This window comes from Macrotis lagotis, chromosome 1, assembly GCF_037893015.1.
Source record: "Macrotis lagotis isolate mMagLag1 chromosome 1, bilby.v1.9.chrom.fasta, whole genome shotgun sequence".
Lineage (NCBI taxonomy): Eukaryota > Metazoa > Chordata > Mammalia > Peramelemorphia > Peramelidae > Macrotis > Macrotis lagotis.
The window spans coordinates 168,562,811-168,583,671 of NC_133658.1; the positions used below are offsets into that span (position 1 = coordinate 168,562,811).

Sequence of the window (20,861 nt, forward strand, 5' to 3'; positions counted from 1 at the left end):
ATAGATCACCTATTATCATTTTTTAGTAAATTGTATGAGTGAGGCAGCTAAGTGATGCAATGGATAGAACACTGGCCTAGAAGTCAGGAGGACCTGAGTTCAAATGTAGTATCAGACACTTAATAATTAACTATCTGTGTGACCTTGGGTGAGTCACTTAACCCTACTGCCTTGTAAAAAACAAAAAAAATTATAAAAGAAATTGCATGAGCAAATAAATAGTTAATGGAGATGCTCTTATTTTATAAAGAGAAACTGCAGTTAAAAGCATAACTAATTAGCATACATTTAAGAGAACTCTGGGTTATAATTTTCTGATAGTAGAATGTCAAGTAATTGCTAGAAAGAGTGATCTTGACCCTAAACTTTCCCTTAGGTTCTTCTTATCACTGTATCAGTATCAGTCTCTGACAGTGCCACTGTGACATTGCTCAACAACAAAGCATGAAATGACCCATCCTATTCATCTCTGCCACAACTTGACATTGGTTCATGAGGGATGATGAAAGAGAAACCATGTCTGAATGATGCAGACCTGCTGATGCTGAACACATGGCAGGCCACAACATTATTTTGAATTTGTCCTGGTATGAAAAAAAAGCAGTCTATGGTGTCCCAATATATCAATTCATATGGCAAAGACAGATAGTATAAAACAATGAAGACCGTGAAACCATTCATTCCATGTTAGCTCTGTGATCAGCAAGTAAGCACTAACTATTTAATTAGTCAACTAATTAGTGACAGGCAACAGGGAAGGTTTCAGATGTTCTCAGACAAATGTAAAGATAAAAAGCCTAATTAAGCCACAAGCACTAAGCTAGCTATTGCCAAACGGGACAGATGTGCGGGGTATTGTGTAATACTGTGCTGCCTGATAACAGGAGTTATAGTCATTCTGCCACAATAGTGCTTTTAAAAAAAATACCCTACTATTTCCAAGTTATTCTTGGTTACCTTAATAAACTCAACAAAGGGGACTGGGTCTGTAGTCAGAAAATTAGGAACTTAACTCTTTGGTAAGACAGTCTGAGAAAATAAAACAAAAAAAATCTTGGTCTAATTCAGATAAAAATTGAAGGTGATGCTTAAGTATTTTAAATACCTCATCAGTGCTTTTATGAGAAAATGCATATATCTAACTCATCACAAAAAAGAAAAGAACCATGAGAACTGAATTCAAGACTTTTATTATTATTTCTATGACACTTTTATGCCTGCCTTTCAGGCTTTTGAAGTGATTCCTTACATTAGAAAATGAATGACGGAGGATTTCAAAATAATGGATTGAGTTTTTTCTCCACAATCTGAGATAATTTAGTATTTGCATGCTAAAACTATTAATACAACAGAATCCAAAGGCAAGAAAAAACTCTGGAGAAATTTCTTTGCATCTTATGGTAATTCTGCTACCCTTGCTAGCTTTTTATCCAATGAATTTAAAATGGAAAATTATAAACTAAGCTCATCATTATTACTATTATCAAGAAACATTTATTAAAAGCCCATAATTTAATAAAGTATGTCTCTTTTGGGGCCAGTTCTTCATTAACTGAGGTGCAGCAAATGATTTTTAAAGTAAAGGGTTTCAAATATTCAATGAATTCTATTTATTGCTTGGGATAAAGCAGTTATAGGGAAAATGTAATACTGTCTAGAAAATCTATGCTTGAGGAAATAATGTCCCTAGATTCCCAGAAAAGGTCCCTAAATTTCATAAATTATCCCTAAGGGGGGGAAATCACTTCTTCATCCACTGTTACAAGTTGGGACTCAATTGACAACATCCCACTTCCTATATAGTACTGGTGCTTCTAGTATGACAATTTTAGGAGATGCTATTCTTGCTGTAAGTATTGAGCAATTTGAGCAAGGCAGTCTTCAATTTACATATACTCCTTACATATTAACAGCCACCCTCGAACAGCTGTCTCAGCCAGATGGCCTGGTGGCCACAGGAACTCCCCTTCTCTCTCTTTTAAAAATCTCACTGCTGCTGCTCTGGATTCTCCTCCCCTTCTCAGTTCCCTCAAACCCCAGAGGCCGGTCCTCCCCTGCACCTCCCTCCCTCTCCCATTCTCCAGTCCCCAGATTCAGAAGCCTTGGGGGTCTTCATCACCTCACTCCTCCTCACCACCCTGACTCTCACTATGTTTTTTACCCCAGTAATCTAACCCATGTTTTGTGAAGAAATGCCCAAGTCTGGTTGATTCTGCTTTTCCTCCAAAATTCAGTAGAATTAAATTTTGTTTGTATATCCCCATTAACTCTTATATGCAATTTCTCCTACAACATAAATAGAAAAGGCAGGTGGGGATGGGGGTAGGGAGGGGATTGGAGAATGAAATAGTATGAAACCTTTTGATCCCCCTGTATATTTCCCATGATTGTTAGCAGTAGAAATTCTTAGAAAATTGCCAAAGGTCTATGTGTTGGTTGGGAGACAGAAGGTGAATAGAAAAGAAATTATCAAAATTAAGGAGAGATAAACCCTATTTGAAAGCAACAGGTGTTGGCAGTGGAAAGGGAAGCAGGCCAACTAATCCCTAGAGCCCTTAGAAGAAAAGAAAAGGTATGACTAGAGAACAAGCTTGTCCTGAGAAGTATCCCTGGGAACTGACAGTAGTGGGAGGCTGCTGACGCCTCCTCCTCACCCATCAAGTTTCCCCTCAATTCAGAAACTTGATTCTGACTTCAGAGTCTCCATCTCCAACCCTCTGGTTCTCAGTCTACCTGAATGGAGTTGTTTCTTCAAGTCTTAGAATGCAAGAGGGTCCTTAAGAGTTGAGATTATATCAGGTATCTAGAACCTGTCTTGTCGTGGGGTGAGAAGTTAGATTGAGCAATCCCTCAGATGAGCCCATGTTCAGGCACTCCATTACTGAACTGATTTAAGTATAAAGTATTCAAAAGACACTAAAAGTGGAATAAGTAGCCACCTAAACACTATGATGATGTTTGTCCTTCATTCTCAAGGAAGATCATGACATCAGGGAGGTGATGCCATGATATACATGTGGATTGCATTTGAGTGAGGGGTGCTGTTCTAACTGACCAGACTCACTTTCTTCTCCAGAGCCATCTAGGTCCAGGATCAGATATGAATCATGATGACAAGAGATGGCCATGGATGAGAGGCAATCGGGGTTAAATGGCTTGCCCAAGGTCACACAGTGCAGTGGGAGGAGCAGCCCTACTCTGATATTACCTGCATGACCTTGATGAATCACTTAATTTTTTCTAAGAACCCCTTAGTTCTCTTGCCTCTCTGAAACTCTGGTTTTGTGTAAGGCCCCCTTCACCCTGCTACCAGTGTAGTGCTAATTCCGATTCTGATCATATTCAAAATTCTCCTTATTGAAATCATTTCCTTCAACTATCAATAAGTCAAACATTTATCAACTTTATTATTACCGTATGCACAGAACCATAAATCAGCTGGGTGGCACAGTGGATAGAGTGCCAGGCCATAAGTCAGGAAGACTCATCTTCCTGAGTTTAAATCTGACCTCAAGTCACTAACTAGTTTTGTGATCCTAAGCAAGTCACTTAATCTTCTTTGCTTCAATTTCACTATCTGTAAAATGAATTGAAGAAGGAAATTGCAAACCACTGTAGTATCTTTGCCAAGAAAACCCCAAATGGTGCTATGAAGAATTGGACACAGCCAAAACAAATGAATGACGAGTCTGGCATCATGTTATATACACAATAAAGTTGGTAGCATTGCTTCCAAAGGGCTAATGTTAAAAAATAAACATGCTCTCACCAAAGCACATTTTGGGGAAGAAGTTAGTATATAAAAAAAAGAGAGAGAGAGAAGAAAGGAATCTCTTGAGACCATCTTGGTCTTTAAAATAAAATTAAATGCATTTTAAATTCTATGTAATGGAGTCAAAAATAGTGTGCAATCTTAGGTGAATGATTGAGTCTGTTATGCTATCTCACTCTAAGAGTCATGAGATTTCCTGGAAAAATAATTGGTGCACTCTGCCTCAAATGGATTTTCTAGGAACTACAACTCTAGGTCTGCATTTTAAAAGAATAGTACAATAGCACAAAGAAGCCGTTTTCTAAATCTTTCATACAAATAGACTTAATTCTCATTAGTCTTTCAATGTCGATGATAAATATGATTCTTAAGTCTCTCGTACAAACTCAAATTATTTCTGAAATTTAGTTCAAAAGATCTTGATGCAGGTAACACAAAACCTGTTGTGGGTTACCATGGTGATTGCTTAATTTAAAATAATTAAGTAGGAAAAATAATGAGGCAAAAACTGTTTCCTCTTTTTAAGGATTAGAGGCCTGCAAATTGATTAAATAAATTTATTTTAGTGCATATAACCTGTGTAAGAATGGCAGAAAATCATGACTAGATTAAACTAAAATGCACTCAAAGATCTCCCTGATTAGGGGATTTTTATCAACCAAAGTTTGTTCCAAAATTTAAATTTTTCTCTGGTAGCTCTTTGATACCACAAGAAGAAAAGTAGGTTATAAGTATACATTTATTTTAAACAACATTTTATTACCAATGTTTAGAACACTATCTGGCATATACTAAGTGCATAAATAAATGCTCATTAATAGAATGATTAAAGTAAAACTGAAATCACATTGACTATAGCATACAGATGCAGTGTGATTCTTGGCCAGGAAAATGCATATTTAGAAAGCAGTTGGTTAAAATCTATTTTTTGAGTAGTCTTAGATGACTTCATGATTGAGTTTAATGGAAAAGAAGATGGAGCTTAGGATCCAGAGACCCAGATCCTTTCCTAATTCTGCTACTAACTAGTTATGACCTTGGGAAAATCATTCCACCTTGGTGATTCAGTTCCCTTGTTTATAAAATGGAGGGGAAGAACTAAGTAACTGACCTATTAGTTATTCCTTGGGCAAAATTCAAAACACTGGAAATTTGAAGAAAAGGAAGTATTTGTAGTTATATTTCTTTTAAGAATGTAATAATTGGGGGAAGCTAAGTGGTAGAGAAATTAGAACAACGGCATTGGAATCAGGATGACTTGAATTCAAATCCAGTTTCAGACATGTACTAGCTGTGTAACCCTGGGCAAATTATTTAATCCTGATGGCCTACAAAAAGGAGTAATATTTTGTTGCTATAATGAAATATGGGTTATAACATGATTGCAGGTATTTTAAAATATATTATATACTTTTCTATCTCCAACCTACAGGAACCAGTACAGTGATTAGATAGTGAGACTGAGATAAGTTTAATTTGTTGTTGTTCAATTGCATAATGCCAAATAACCAATCTGGTCTCAGTTTGGGAAATTTTGTTCAATGCTAAATGATATAAAATAAAATAAAAAAGCTCTTAGGAAAACCAATGTTCTTTTGCAGAAAGAAACAAAGGTATCACTAAGAGAAGCCAGATAATCAAGGAGAGAGGTAGATGATAGATGCGATGGATGATGGAAAGGAAAAATGGCAGAAGAAGGAAAAGAAAAGGTAAGTGGATAAAGCAGAAGAAGAGAGCAGAGATTGTTTGGTGGAAAAGTGATAGAACCTATGAGAGAGAAGAAAGAATGGAAATGGGGGAAAGAGTGGTGCAGTGGATAAAGTACCAGTTCTGGAATTAGGAGGACCTGAGTTCAAGATAACAAAGACACTAGCTGTGTGACCTTGGGCAAGTCACTTAATCCTGATTGCCTTGGGGGCAGCTAGGTGGCGCAGTGGATAAAGCACCAGCCCTGGAGTCTGGAGTACCTGTGTTCAAATTCGGTCTCAGACACTTAATAATTACCTAGCTGTGTGGCCTTGGGCAAGCCACTTAACCCCATTTGCCTTGGAAAAAAACAAACAAACTAAAAACTGATTGCCTCACATCCAGGGACTTTTCTAGTCATCCTGATTCATATCTGGCCACTGAACCCAGATGGTTCCAGAGGAAAAAGTGAGGCTGGTAATTTAGCATAGCAGCTCCTACTCAAATCCAATTCATGTGCATGCTTTGGCATTACCTCCCTGATGTCAGGGTCTTCTTTGGGAAAGAAGGACAAACAACAGATATTTCAGACTACTCAAGAGAAACAATCAAAGCATATGAACAAATATTCTTAAAGGAAGTCCAAACTACTGGCAACTATATCAAAGTTTGTTCAAGATCGCTAATAAAAGAAAATTATAACACTAGGATTTTACCTCCCTCCTCTGGTCTACTCCATTTCTCAGCTCTACAGCTTTGCACTAGATATTTCCTATGCCTGTAATTCTTTCATGAACAAGATGGGGGAACATGAGTGTGGAATGCTGTCTATGTGGTTAGATTAGAGTTAATGTGTCTACTAACCTTTTTTATTCCCTTTTATACAATATAAAAACAGAAAATATCAATAAAACTTAAAGTAGAACAAATATAGTATAGTAAATGTATATTTACACATGTATGTATATACACATATATATCATTTACCTGCTAACATTATTGTTCAGCTGTTTTTTGTTCTGACTCTTCATGACTTATTTGGGGTTTTCTTGGCAAAGATACTAGAGTGGTTTGCCATTTCATTTTATAGATGAGGAAACTGAGACAAATGGGGTTAAGTGACTTGCCCAAGGTCACAAAGCTACTAAGTGTATGAGATCAGATTTGACTCCAGACCTAGTGTTCTATCCATTGTGTTACCTAGCTTCTCATCCCTGTTAACATATCCAGCCTATGAATCTAGCTTTTATGCAGTGTTCTATATCACATACATATTTACAAGTAATATTAGTTATATAACAAACTACTATTTATGTCCAGTCTCCAGATTCTACAAACTACACTGACTACAAATCACTCAATCAATGAATTCCATCAACTTTTCTCCTTGAAAAACATCTTAATCAAACTAAATCTAGAAAACCATCCTGAAGATGGATCAGAAGGATTTTGAATTTTTTTTCTATTCTACTCCAAAGCACTTTCTGAGTGTCAAAGCTTGCAATAGAAGTTGTTTTTCTAATTAACCCAAATTTCATCTGTAAAATTAGAAGTATGGGCATAATAATAACAACAACAATAATAATAGTTAATATGTATATAGAGCTTTTACGGTTTGCAAATACTGTCTCATTTGATCCTCACAATAACTTTATAAAATAAGGTACTATTACTATCCCCATTTTACAATTGAGGAAACTAAGGCAGAAAGCAGTTAGATGACTTAACTGGGGGCATTGAGATAGAGCACTGGTCTTGGAGTCAAGAGGATGGGAGTTCTACTCTAACCCCAGATTGGCACTTGGCCCTATTAGCTTTGAGACCTTGGGCAAGTCTCTTAATCCTGATTGCCTCGCATCCAGGGCCATCTTCAGTTGTTCTGATCTATATCTGGCCACTGGCTCCAGATGGCTCCAGAAAAAAAAAAAAAAGTGAAGCTGGTGACTTACCACAGCCCCCCTCACTCAAATCCAATTCATGTGCTTGTCATGGCATCACCTCCATGATGTCATGATTTTCTTTGAGAATGAAGAACAAACATCAACATCATCATTGACATAACCAGGATTATACAACCACCCAGTAAAATATTAAAACAGGATTTGGACTCAGGTCTTTTTGACTCCTAAAACCTATCCATTTGATACCTAGCTGCCTCACTCTAATCATTAGCACTGGTCTCTTCTAGGTCTTAAGTTTTATGATACTAATACTAAAAAAAGAAAACTCAAAAGACTGATGTTAAATCTATAATATGATTGCTGTCTGTGTATATGTATGTATATATATATATACATATAGATGTGTAATATATATACCTCATATAAATTATTCTCATGTTAGAAATCATAAGAATCACAGAAAAATAAGAGTTGAAAAGAATTTTTTCTAGTTCCTTCATTTAATGAGTCTCAGTGAGGTTTAGGGAAGTTATGTAACTTCCCTTCCAATTCACAAAGCTCAATGAACCAATGGTGCAAATCTCCTAGCTTTTACTCCAGTATACTTTCCATTTTGTTTCTAACATCTCAGGGGCTTCAGTCACAGAAAAACTAAAAGAGAAGAAAAGGGAGTATATAAGAAGAAAGGAAGGATTATCTGTATCTTAGAGCCATGTGCTATGGAGCTACAGTCTTTGTAAAAAATCTCAGACATATCCATCTTTGAGACAATCTTCCCTTACTTGTGGAAACCTTTGCTGTCCCCCACCTAGATTTGTGGACAGCATGAACCTTTCATTGTTCTCCTCTCTGTGGTCAACTTTTGTACATTTGTTCCACAATTCCTGTAAGCATCTCCTTTGATCCCCCACATCCTTTTCAGTCTGAATTCTATCCTGTTGAGTTCTAAATAATGCAGAGATTAGGTTTGCATCTGTGGTGGCAGCATGGTTTAGTGAATAGAGTAGGCCTCAGAGTTAGGAAGACATACATTCAAATCCTACCTTTGAAATATACTTGAGGTGGCAAAGAATTGAAGTTGAGAGTATGCCCATTAATTGGTGATATATGATTTTATTAGCACAGAAAACTTCTAGTAAGGAAACTTTCTCTACTGATGCAGATCAGCCACTATTTTTCAATATATAACTTGAGACACTGTGAGGTTTGTTTAATATGATTGTGGAAGAGTGCTATTGTGCTCCAATAAATGACGAATAGGATGGTTTCAGAAAAAAAAACGTGATTTTTATATGAACTGACGCAAAGTATAGTGAGCATAACCAGGATAACATTGTATATGGTAATAGCAATATTGTAACAATGATCAATGATAAAGACTTACCCATCCTGATCAAGATAATGATCTGCAGCACTTCCAAAAGGTTCATGATGAAAAATGCTATCTCCAGAAGGGAAGAACTAATGAATTCTGAGAGCAGACTGAAGTCTAATTTTTTTCACTTTCTTAATCTATCTTGCTTTTTTCTTTGCAAAATGGCTAATATGAAAATGTTTTGCATGATTTCACATGTATAATTGATATTATATTGCTTTCCTTACCAGTGAATGGACCAGGGGCAAAAAAGGAGAAAATTTGGAACTCAACATTTTTTAAAGTGAATGTCAAAAATATATAATAACTTTTTAAAACATACTGATTCTGTGACCCATGGTAAATAAATTAGCTTCTCAATTCTCAGATTGTAAGCTGAAGAACATTTGCTGATCTGCATTGGTAGAGAGAGTTTCCTGTCACAAATTCCCTGGACTAATGAAGCCATAGTCCTAGACAAAAATAAAACAAAAACAAAACAAAAAAGCCCTAAATCCATATAATATTTACACAAAAAACATGCACAAACATGTGTTGATAATCCATTGTTGCCATAGAGGTGACCCCACCTCTGGCATTGGAAACTTCTAGAAAAACAGAAAAAAGTCAAATATTGTGTCTGTTATCTGAGTTCCAATCAAATTTTGGAAAGGTCATTCATTACAAGAATGTTAGGTTGTCCATAGAAACAAACTCATGAGTGACTGTCTATCAAAGTATGGAGGAGTTGTGTTCTGGAGTAGGGTATGGCATATGAACATCAAAGATCTTTTGAAGTTCTACAGAATGTAGGAACCTAGACATGCTCTCTCATTATCTAAGGTCTCTTTAAAAGCAGACAGTGGGGTCACCTCCATGGCAACAATGGATTATCAGTAGAGGATAAGCGTATGTTTATGCATTTTTTGTGTACATATTATATGGATTTAGGGCTTTTTTATTTTGTTTCATTTTTGTCTAATGCTGTATTTTACCTTTATGTCCCCAGGAGTAAGCATAGACTTGAACCTAGCACATAGAAAGTACTTAATGATTATTGAACTGAACTAGGATTGAATTAAATTTATTGTAAAGGAATTTCTTCTGATTGAAAAAATGATATTTTTTGTTGTTCTTATGTTAGTGGTTATTTTTTTTTGAAAAGGGCCTGCATAGGCCAAACAAAACCATATCTAGGGGTTATAAACAATAGTTGGTAAATTTGAATAGTTTAATGATTACTCTTTTAGTTTAATATGCACAATCCTAACATTGCTGTGATGGTCTAACTCAAAGCTAAATTGCTAGTTTTGGCACACAAAATTTTTGCTACAGCAAACGTGTTTTTATTTGACGTCTATCTGAAATTTCATCTGAGGATAAGACTAATACCCGAATCTATTTGTTTATACCCAGAGCTAATATTTAAAGACTGTGATACTGACACATGACTTTATAGAATTCTATTTCTTTACATCTAGACAGCAAAAAGGGTTAAATCACACTTTTAAGAGTCTACATTTGAACCTGAATAAAAAATTTATTCATATCAGGTGATATATCTATCTATCTATCTATCTATCTATCTATCTATCTATCTAGTAGCCTTTCCTAACCTGAATAAATCATGTTTCAGATTTTTAAAAAATCTGAATTTGAATTATAATATTTCAGCATCCTTTTTTTAGTTTTTGCAAGGCAATGGGGTTAAGTAGCTTGCCCAAGGTCACACAGCTAGGTAATTATTAAGAGTCTAAAGCTGGATTTGAACTCAGGTACTCCTGACTCCAGGGCTGGTGCTCTATCCACTGTGCCACCTAGCCACCCCTGAATTATAATATTTCCAAGAAAAATTGCAGGATAAATAACAGTAACCAAATGAATAGTTCACAAATACAATATGATATCAGTGATGCTTTTCAAAGATAATTTCAGAGAATAATATTTGGCGAGAAAAGTAGTTGAGACTAGGAAAGCAAAAGGCTATCTCATGTTCATTAAGAGGAGAAATTTTCTGATATGTTTAATATGCATAAATAGCTACATACCATGTTTAATGGAAAATAATATACAATGCTAGGTATATACCCTAAAGAGAAAATTGACAAAAGAAAGGTTCCATATAAACCAAAGTATTTACAGTACACTTTTTGTTGTAGAAAAGCTCTTTGTGGTAGAATTGTTTGCTCATTCTTTCTCACTTTAGATTTGATTTTATGGCTAGCTCTGTACCAGTCAGACTGGTCCTGCTACTTCTTTCTTGTTGATGGGGGGGTAGGGAGGGGGGGTGGAGTACTGAATGTTGTGATATTTTTGAATTTCAGGGACAGGTTGGAGTCCTGCAATCTTTCAGTGCTTCCAATTCTGATTTAGAACAAAATCTGATTGTTGACCCCCTGGTCTGAGCTCTCTCTGCAAGTTACTGATCTAGGTTTTTAGTCAAGCAACAACGAAATGTTGTTGGACTCAGCCCCCATCAACTATTTGGGAAACTGATGGCTCAGAGTAACAGAAATATAGGCTCCCCTTTGGTTGGGGATTCTTGCCCTGGTTATTCTTCTGCTTGCTTCATACTTGGTTACCTTGAACTTGGATTCTGCTCCACTCCTGGAAGCTGAGTCATAGCTGCTTGATTATGAATTTGCTCCTTTCCTAGTACATATCCCCCAAAAAGCCCTTCTTCCTACCCAGGTAGAAACTCTGCCCAGGTCTTCTTAGTCTACCCTAGATCTGTGAACCAGAACCAGATAGTGGGCAAGAAAATCGTCTGATGGTACCTGCTACCTTACTTCCAGTACCCTAGTATGGGTTTGGGACCCAGTCTGTGATCGACAGCTATAAGCCAAATCTCATCATTACCATATCCAGTCCTCAGAATCCACAGACTTCTCTATTTCCCTATACTGACCTGGACTGGAAAAGTGACTCACTTGATTTTTTTCTTAGATGTTGTCTTTGGAATTTGGTCTAGTGAGTCTTCTAAATCTGTTTGGACAAGTTTGGGAGGAAGTTTAGTTGTACTGTTTCTTGATGATTTGCCATCTTGACTTGACTTCATCCTTTTGATTATTTAAAAAAGATTCTTCATCATAAAAGATGGCTCTCTGGTAGAGGGAGAGGAAAAGATACAGGAAAAAATCTAGGCAATTTAAAAGCAAAAGATATCACTAAATTTTGTTAAAAAACAAAAAATCAAACAAGATGGAAAGATTATATCATTCATATTACAAAAAGATTTACCACAGGGTCCTTTTAAATAGCTAACTCTCCAAGTGTGTGTTTGAAATACAATTACAATAATAAATATTGAATACTGATATAATTTTTCATTTTCAAGACCTAGTGGGCAAAATAAAGTCCTCTTGTGTTTGAATTCCTTGATTAAACTATATACTTCAGCTGGGCATTTGCATTCTAAGCCTTTTATTCTCTATCTGAAGAATAAGGGATATTTTGTTTACTGTTCTAGGAATCTGAACAGTGAAAAACCATGAAGTGAAGTTGTATTTGGGGGGAGGAAGGTACATGAAACCATGCCATGCAATAATCTGGTTTTGAAGATAACATCTATCTAGTTCCTTTAGAGTGATTGTGAAGTCAGAAAGGACAGTCCTCAGTTTCTTTCCCACTAGACAGCCCTCCTGTTGCCTTGGAAAGGACAAGAGGGGTGGAGGGGAAGGATGGGCTGCAGCTGCTAGAGGCCTATTCATAGGGCTAAACCCTATAATGTCCTATTGATTCATTAATTTACATATGATGGATTCAAAAAATAGTAGTCTGACCTCCCTTTATCACCCTGCCAGATGATAATGATTATCCAAATCAGAAGCATGATTGATTTTTAAAGTCAGATTACTGAGTGTTGGCCTTCTGGGCATTTGGTGACTAGGTAGAACCCATTCATTTTTCCAAGACAATAACTTATTTGGGCTAGAGAGTGAATGAATTCCTACACTGCTCTTCTTGTCATGTGCAAAAATCTGAAACTCCATTGGGAACAGAGGTAAAAGGAAAACTTCCTGGATTTTCCTCCTTGCAATACATTCATTCATTCTTTTAGCCAACATTTGTTTAGATTTGTCTTCTATGGATAAAAGAATATATAGTACAAAAGGAAAGAGTTTCTGACATCAAGGAATTTATGATCTGCTAAGGAAGAAAGATTTTATATTTCAAATATATCTCTATAGATATATTTGTTATACACACATAAATATAATAATTGAGTGTGAGCCAGAAGAGAGAAGCAATGACAGAAGACAAGAATTCAAAAGCATGGCATAGTACCCATTCCTTTTAAAACAATAGAAAACATAGGAAAAAATGGAACTTTTCCTAAAATGATAAATGGTATCTATCTAAAAGCCAAAAGAAAACATTATCTAAAATAGGAATAAACTAGAAACTTTCCAGTAAAATCAAGGTTACAAAAAGGATAACCATTATTACAATACTATTTAATTTTATATTAGAAATGCTACATATAACAATAAGATTAGATATCATGTTTCAAGAATCACAAAAGAAAACTACGTAAGCACCAGAGGGCAAATTAGAAATTGAGAGAATCCTGAAAGAAATTCCAAAATGAAAACCAGTGGCAATATTGTAACCTAAATAGGAAAATAAGGGAAAACTACTAGCATCCAGAAAGAAACTAGAACCAATATAAAATTTCTGGGTGTCTACTTACCAAGACAAATATGAGAACCAATGAACACAATTATCAAATACTCTTCATACACTTGAAGACAGAACAAAATATTTGGAGAAATTTTACTTGTTTATGGACAGACCAAGTAATATAATAAAAATTATGCTACCTAAATTAATCAGTGCCATATTGATTCAACTACTAAAGAATTTATTGATACAGAAAAAAATCATAACAAGAATATCAAGGGAATAAATTTTTAAAATGAGAAAGGAGACCTAGTATTATCAGATCTCAAATGATGCTACAGAGCTGACATCATCAAAAAACAAATTGGGACAGAGTAAGAAATAGGGAGGATAATCAATAAAACAGATCAGATATACAATATGCAGAAGAAAATAAATACAGTATCCTACTTTATAATTCCAACTACTGGGCTAAGAACTCACTGTTTGACAAAAACTGTTAAGAAAACTTAAAAGTAGTCTGGCATAAACCAAGTATATATACCAACACTTCCATCATCTAAAAAGACAAGCTTAAAATGGGTACATGATTTATACATAAAAGCTAAATTTAAAAGCAAATTATTGGAATATGGAAGAAATGATCAAATCTATAGATAGGCAAAAAAAATGCACAATCAAACAAGAGTTAGAGAAGTTCCCAAGAGGTAAAATTGGTAATTTTTATTATGCAAAATTGACAAGATTTTTGCATTAACAAAACCATTTAAAAGAAGAGCAGGAAATGGGGGGGGTGAGAATCTTTGTAGGAAGTTTCTCTCTGTTAAAGGTGTCATTCTAAGAGTCACAAGAATAACTGAGCTATAAGAATAAGATCCATTCCCCAACTGATAAATCAAAGGATATGAATAGGCATTTTCACAGGAAGAAATCCAAGCTAACAAAAGTCATATAAAATTCTTTAAATCACTAATATAAAAATCCATATTAAAACAATTCTGAAGTACCAACTCATATATATATATATCAGATTGACTAAGATGACAAAAAATTTTTGTAACAAAAATTGATTGATAGCAGGGTTTTATGGTGGCAAAGAATTAGAATGTAGTGTATGCCCATAAATTCTTTTTTTTTTAAATGTGGCTAATATAAGAATTTGTTTTCCATGACTATATACATACATACATACATTAAACACACACACACACACACACACACACACACAAACACACACAGACAAATATTAGTTTTGGTTTCCTTGACTTCTTAATGAGTGAGGAAGGGGAAGGAGAAAGGGAGAAAATTCAGAAAGGAAAGTAGTTTGTATTGTAAAAAAATATCTGGGGGCTTTTGGGAACTGCAAGCTCAATATCTGCCAACAGTATCATACAGACACCAAAAAAAAAAAAAAATCTAAAGTGATAGTTCCATTGTACACTGCCATAGTCAGACTATATCTAGAATATTGTGTTATCTTTTTTTTTAGATTCTGAATTCTCTACCTCCCTTCTCCCCAATCCTATTCATTGAGATGTCAAAAAAAATACAAATATGTATTGTTATGCCAAACAAATTTAAATATTAGCCATATCCCAACAAAGAAAGAAAAGAAAGTTTCAATTTGCACTCTGAATGCTTAAGTTCTCTATCTCATGATGGACAAGCTGTTGACTCATGAGTCCTTTAGCATTACAGAATTGTTATTGTATAAATTATCTTCCTGGGTCTGCACAGTTAACTTTGCTCCCTAACATACAAGCCTTCCCTGTTTTTTTCTGGAATCCCCCCTTCATCATTTCTTATAGCACAATAGAATTCTATCACATTCATAGGCTATGACTTCTTCAACCATTTCCCAAATGATGCTATGACTTCTTCAGCCATTCCTGAGTACATTCTTTGGTAATTATGTTTAGTTCTTAAGTCACAATGATAAACTGAAAAATGACCATTTAAAAATTCAACTAATGTTGTCAAATTTTTTTGAGGCATAGAATACTATGGTCTCTGAAGAATGGTAATTGATATTACTTGGGCAATGGAGAAATGCAGGCTGCAACAACTAACAAACAAGGAAATAGGAAGAAAATAGGTAGATGTCTCATATGCTTAATGAGTATCCTTACAATGTTAAGAGAAAACAAGGTAAACTCCTAGTTAGTCAACACACATTTTATTTATCATCTACTATGTAGCAGGCACTGGGCTAAACAATGAAAAAGAAAGGCAAGTGACATTCTCTATTCTCATTCTATCATGTTGGTTGATCCCTTCTGGATCATTTATGGGAGGACATGGACAAGGGTCATAGGGACAAAGTGGACAGGGATGGATGAGGTATATATTGAGGGAGAAAACATCCACATCATTGAAATCACAGATCTATTTGAATATATGAATAATGATGTTAAAATGATTATTGAAGACTATCTGAGAACCATTTATCACATTGTTTTAAGGGGAATCAATCTGAATCCTCATTGACTTACGAAATTCAATTGTATTTTGTACAAATTTTAAGTTAAGTATTCTAACAATATATTTTTAAAAATTTGATTAAGATGAAAAAAGTTTCAGCACATATGAAAAAATCCAGAATGCTAATAATATTTATGATTTTCTTGTGAATGTGGGTCATTCTTTGCCCCTAACCCAAAGGGACATTGCCCTGGCCTCTGATTTCTTCTTTAATATATTAAACTAAGGCTCAGTGTCCTGAGTTGTCTCACAGTTTTTGCTCTTGCTACTAGTTTCTGACCTTCAAAATTCACCCTTTTCCAAGTCTCAAAATGAACCACATTAGTATACAAGTAAAAAGGTTTAAGTATGAGATTTGAACAATGTCAACATATTTTTCTTCTCTCAGTAACTGGACAATCATTTCACTGTGGTGCTTGAAGGGTGATAACTTAAGTATAAGTTATCCAGAAAATTCATTAGTATGAAATATCTTATTCTGTAAATACTTTGGAAAAATATTTTGTGAGAGGAAAGGAGAGGAGAGGAGAGGGGAGGGGAGGGGAGGGGAGGAGAGGAGAGGAGAGGGGAGGAGAGGGGAGGAGAGGAGAGGGGAGGAGAGGGGAGGAGAGGAGAGGAGAGGAGAGAGGAGGGGAGGAGAGGAGAGGAGAGGGGAGGGGAGGGGAGGAGAGGGAAGGAGAGGGAGGGGAGGGGAGGGGAGGAGAGGAGGAGAGGAGTCTGGCATTATAATGTTTCTGATTTTTCTCACTTCCACTCTTCCTTTCAAGAATAAACATTTGCTCTATATCTCACTTCATTAGGGTTTTCTCTATGGACCTTTCAAGAAAATAATTAGATAATTGGACTACTTAATAATGTTCAATGCATAAGACTAGAGAATCAGAAATTTTCCTCCCTTGACATCTGAGAAATGTATATTTCCACAGTGTTCTAGTGGGAATGATAATTGTCTAACAAAGGAATACACTTTATTCATTGCTTTTGGAAGTCTTTGGACATCTCCATTATGCCTTCATGCCCAAAGAAACTAATCACTGGGAGGAGTCATTATTCTTCAAGATTAAATCCGCCTTAGTACCAAGATCTTATCAGCACATTCTGTTTTCTGATTGGCAGAGCTATATAAGCTCCAAAACTGCCACTTAAGAATGGAGCCAGGCTCATTCTTATCCCCCCATTTCTCAATAGCTACAATGCTTTGGGACACCTTTGTTTCTATGATTTCAATTAAGCATCATAACTTGCTGTTGGTACCTTCTCCCAACCCTGCTTTTCAGCTTCCTTTTCTGTGTTGTTTTCCTCTATTAGATTGTAAGCTTCTTGAAAGCAGGGACTGTTCTTTTTATTTCTAACCCCACTTCTGGCTGGCAACTTGCAGGCACATAATAATTGGCTGAATAATTATTGACTAATTGACTAACTGAACTGGAACCTAGGACTTCTGATGCCAAATTCAAGGTTCTTTCTACTATGTCACAAGTGCAATAGTTAAGAAGAAAATTATTTTGACCAGGAAAAAATTTCATGCTTGGTTACAAAGAGAGATTTTAGTAATTATTATTAGTAGTGGTATTGGTTTAAAAATCAACTTACCAAAAAATCAATGTTTCTAAGAAAGAAATTCCAACACTGGATGCTCCAACAACCACAATTCTGGCATTGATAGTCACTTTGGGCTCTAGCATTAACTTTCTATTTGTGTGATATAGTGCATAACATGGCTAGAAGAAAAACACAACATGGAAAAATATTAATTGAAGGGCAAAAGTGACTGATTTGCACTCCAAAATGCAATTAATTTAGCTTTTAAAATTGTTTAAAATTAATCCAATAATTTCTCAGTTCAATAATGAAATGAATAGAGGGAGATGCAAAACTGAAATGAAACAAGATCCTTAACTTCAACAGAGCTGTTTCTATTAGGGGAATGTGACACATGTACAATATATTATATTACCAAATAACACAAGATAAATCTATTAAAGAAATGCAATTTCTATTTCTGCTTTTTTTACCTAAACAGAGAAATAAGTTAACCTTTAAAAATATTTATATTTGGCTTGACACTGATGAAGTCCATATGTCAGGTGAACACCTTTCATATTAACAAAAGAGATATCCTAAGTGAAGAGTGAGTGTTCTACAACATGGAAGTATTTATAACCTTGGAACTTTCATTCAATTTTAGTATCCTGTGATATATTACAATCTATGTGTGCTTGTTTAAGGGGACTTACAAATTATTTTTATTAAGTTTTAACCAAACTGACCCTCATAAAATGAAGTGCAAAATGCAAAAAACATTAGATAGATAATAATACCAATAATACTGGTTTGTGTTGCCAAAGAGCCTAATATAGGGTCATTTTTTTCTTATAAAATGCAGAGCTATTGATCTCTGGGGTACATTTTTGTTCTTTTCATTCTAGGAGCAATTTGTGCTAAATATTCATGAGTTAAATATTCAGTGAGATTAGAAACTGAATGTCAGCAAAGAATCTTTTCTCTTCTGTAGGGACTGAGCATAGATTGGCCTCTCTTTAAAGTACAATTAAAAATAATCTCCACTGACCCTTCTATTTCTCCTTTTTACCCACTTCTTTATAGGAAACACTCAGCTCATCTGAAGACTTGGTAAAAATAGCAACTGAGGAAAGTTTTAAAAGAATATGAAATGTAAATGGGCAAATGATACCAGGTCACCAGGAAGCAATTAAGCAAAGATGAGGAGGGAGGAAATTGAGATTGGATAAATTCACTAGTTTTCAACTGTGCCTTCTGGCACATTTAAGACAACATGTTTTGTTCTGGTAGTTCAGTCCTTTCACAGATCATGTAGCCAGGAGAGGTTCTAAATGTAAATGATTGATCTTGTGGTTGATTTGGGGTGGCAGTGCCATTCATTCACTTGTAAACATCCCCAACTTTGGAACTCTTCTCCTCCTTACCCAGAACTCCAGTTTCCTGCCTCCATTCTAACACAAATTTCTAACTTTCATCTATCAAATATGACTCATCTTGCACATCAAACAACAGGGTATTTTTAAGAAACCTGATATCTGTAAATATGGATTAAAGTCTACACAAAAACAAATATAGAATCTCTACAAACTAAGTCCAAACATGGAAAAGAATGTCTGTTAATTTTAATTTCATTGAATAATCACTAATATTTTTACTACGCAGTAAAAAATGCAGTATCAACAAATAATCACAAAAGCTATTCTAGTCAATGAAAACCTTCTAAAATAAGTCAAGAAACATTTAAGCAAAAATATTTTATACTTAAATATTACTATTTCTAAATAGAATGTGACTGCTATTATATGTAATCCCAATCAATTTCCAAGGAGTATAGTCCTTTAGCAGATGCAACATCCAGGACACTCTTGTATTTTGGCTGCTTAGTCTAAGAAAAACTGAAAAACATGTATGGTGGTATGAACAGTTTCTTCAAAGGCATCTACAATAAGTTTAATTAACATGCCTAAAATGTAAACAATTAAATGGGGGCTAGAAGTCAGAATCCAATGCTCCTTAGAGAAAGGGATTCCTTAATCTATTTCCTTTTATTGTGCTGTTTTCCAAAAGAGTGCACCAACAATAAAAATAGAGCAATAATGTAATTCATTGGTTAAGGATTATATCTCATTTATGAAACAGCTCTTGTATCAATGATACAAAGGCAGCATATGAGTAGGACATAAGTTTTTTGTTCTTCACACAATAGCTTTAGCACTAACAGCTGTCATGCTTCAGAAATCACCTTTCTAACAGCTAAATACACTAAGTGTCTGTAGGGAGTTAAGAATTAGGTAGATTGGTTCCATAATATGATTGTATTTTAACAAAATGTCAGGATAAATGACTATATGTTTCCCAGAGGAGTAATCTGATATTATAAGGATTTGCAATAACTTAATTCTGTACCCATTTTTAATTAAAAGAATATTTGTTACCAGTATGAAGTCCAATGACAACCTAGTTCTCAAAAATCTCAATATTATTTTGTTACTCTAGATTTTAAATATTTCAAAATTTAACATTTTGAAAGCTACTTCTTGTCACATTATTTTTTTTCTACATAAAGATCAGAGGAATGAGTGACTCCTTTGCCAGGATAGTACTGGCCTTATTTTTGAAAAGGGAAAGTTTATCCTATCTATTGTGAAAGAAAATAGAATACCTTACCTCCTCTCTAGTGATTTACTCAACAACCAGATTGTAAAGGTAGAAGAAAGTTAGCAGGAAATAACTTTTTTCATTACTCTTCTTATGTCCATAGGCAAAAGATTCTTGGAGATTAGAGATCTCATTTTTAGAAAACTTTAATTTTGAAAGATCTCATTTTTAATAGGCTTTGCTTAACAGTAAAGAACCAGGAAAGATGATGACTATTGTTTCACTAAGCATGAAATTATGTCAGTGATCAAAGTTTGTGGAATATTTTGTAAGTTATCAAATCAAGCACTAGTACCAAAAATGAGGTTATGTAAAACAGATTCTCATCTGCTATACTTTCAAAAGAAATGCCATGTGGATGGAATTCATAAAGCTAAGAGAAAAATTTCTGATTCTTTCTTAAAAAAATCACAGAAGCATTTTGAGAGATTTTAAAAGAACTCAATAGTATATGCTCACAAAAATTCCTATAGCATGATGAGCAAGTTGACCATTTAAGTTTTGAATATATCTACCTAAAGACTGAAAATAACCACCATAAATCTTAAATTTTTATGTAGAGGAAGAAAAAGGATGTCTGAAAATTTCAAATTGGAGATGGAAGAATTAATGCCTATATGGAAGAGAAGATAAATCTATACTTACATCAGACTCTCATGACCAGAGGAAAATTCTTTTACTTATAGAATATGGGAGTTGGAAGGTAATTCTGTGATCATATTGTCTACCCTATTCATAAAAAATAATTTTCATTGTAACATACTTAGCCTCAAGGCCTCCAGAGAGGGAGGCAGTTAATTCCACTTTCATCAAATGAGAGTTTGAAGGGACCTTTCAGGTCATGTAGTTCAATGATACCTTC

At 34.9% G+C, this 20,861-nt stretch overlaps 1 protein-coding gene across 3 annotated transcripts in view; it reads right to left on the reverse strand.

Annotated features, from left to right (window-relative positions):
* Nucleotides 1-20,861, reverse strand: part of CFAP61 (cilia and flagella associated protein 61) — a 351,604-nt gene that overhangs the window by 154,166 nt on the left and 176,577 nt on the right. For all 3 annotated transcript variants that reach the window (XM_074209348.1, XM_074209349.1, XM_074209347.1), the window contains exon 18: nucleotides 17,411-17,538. In XM_074209348.1, coding sequence (XP_074065449.1) covers nucleotides 17,411-17,538 — 128 coding nt within the window. The remainder of the gene's footprint in view (nucleotides 1-17,410; nucleotides 17,539-20,861) is intronic.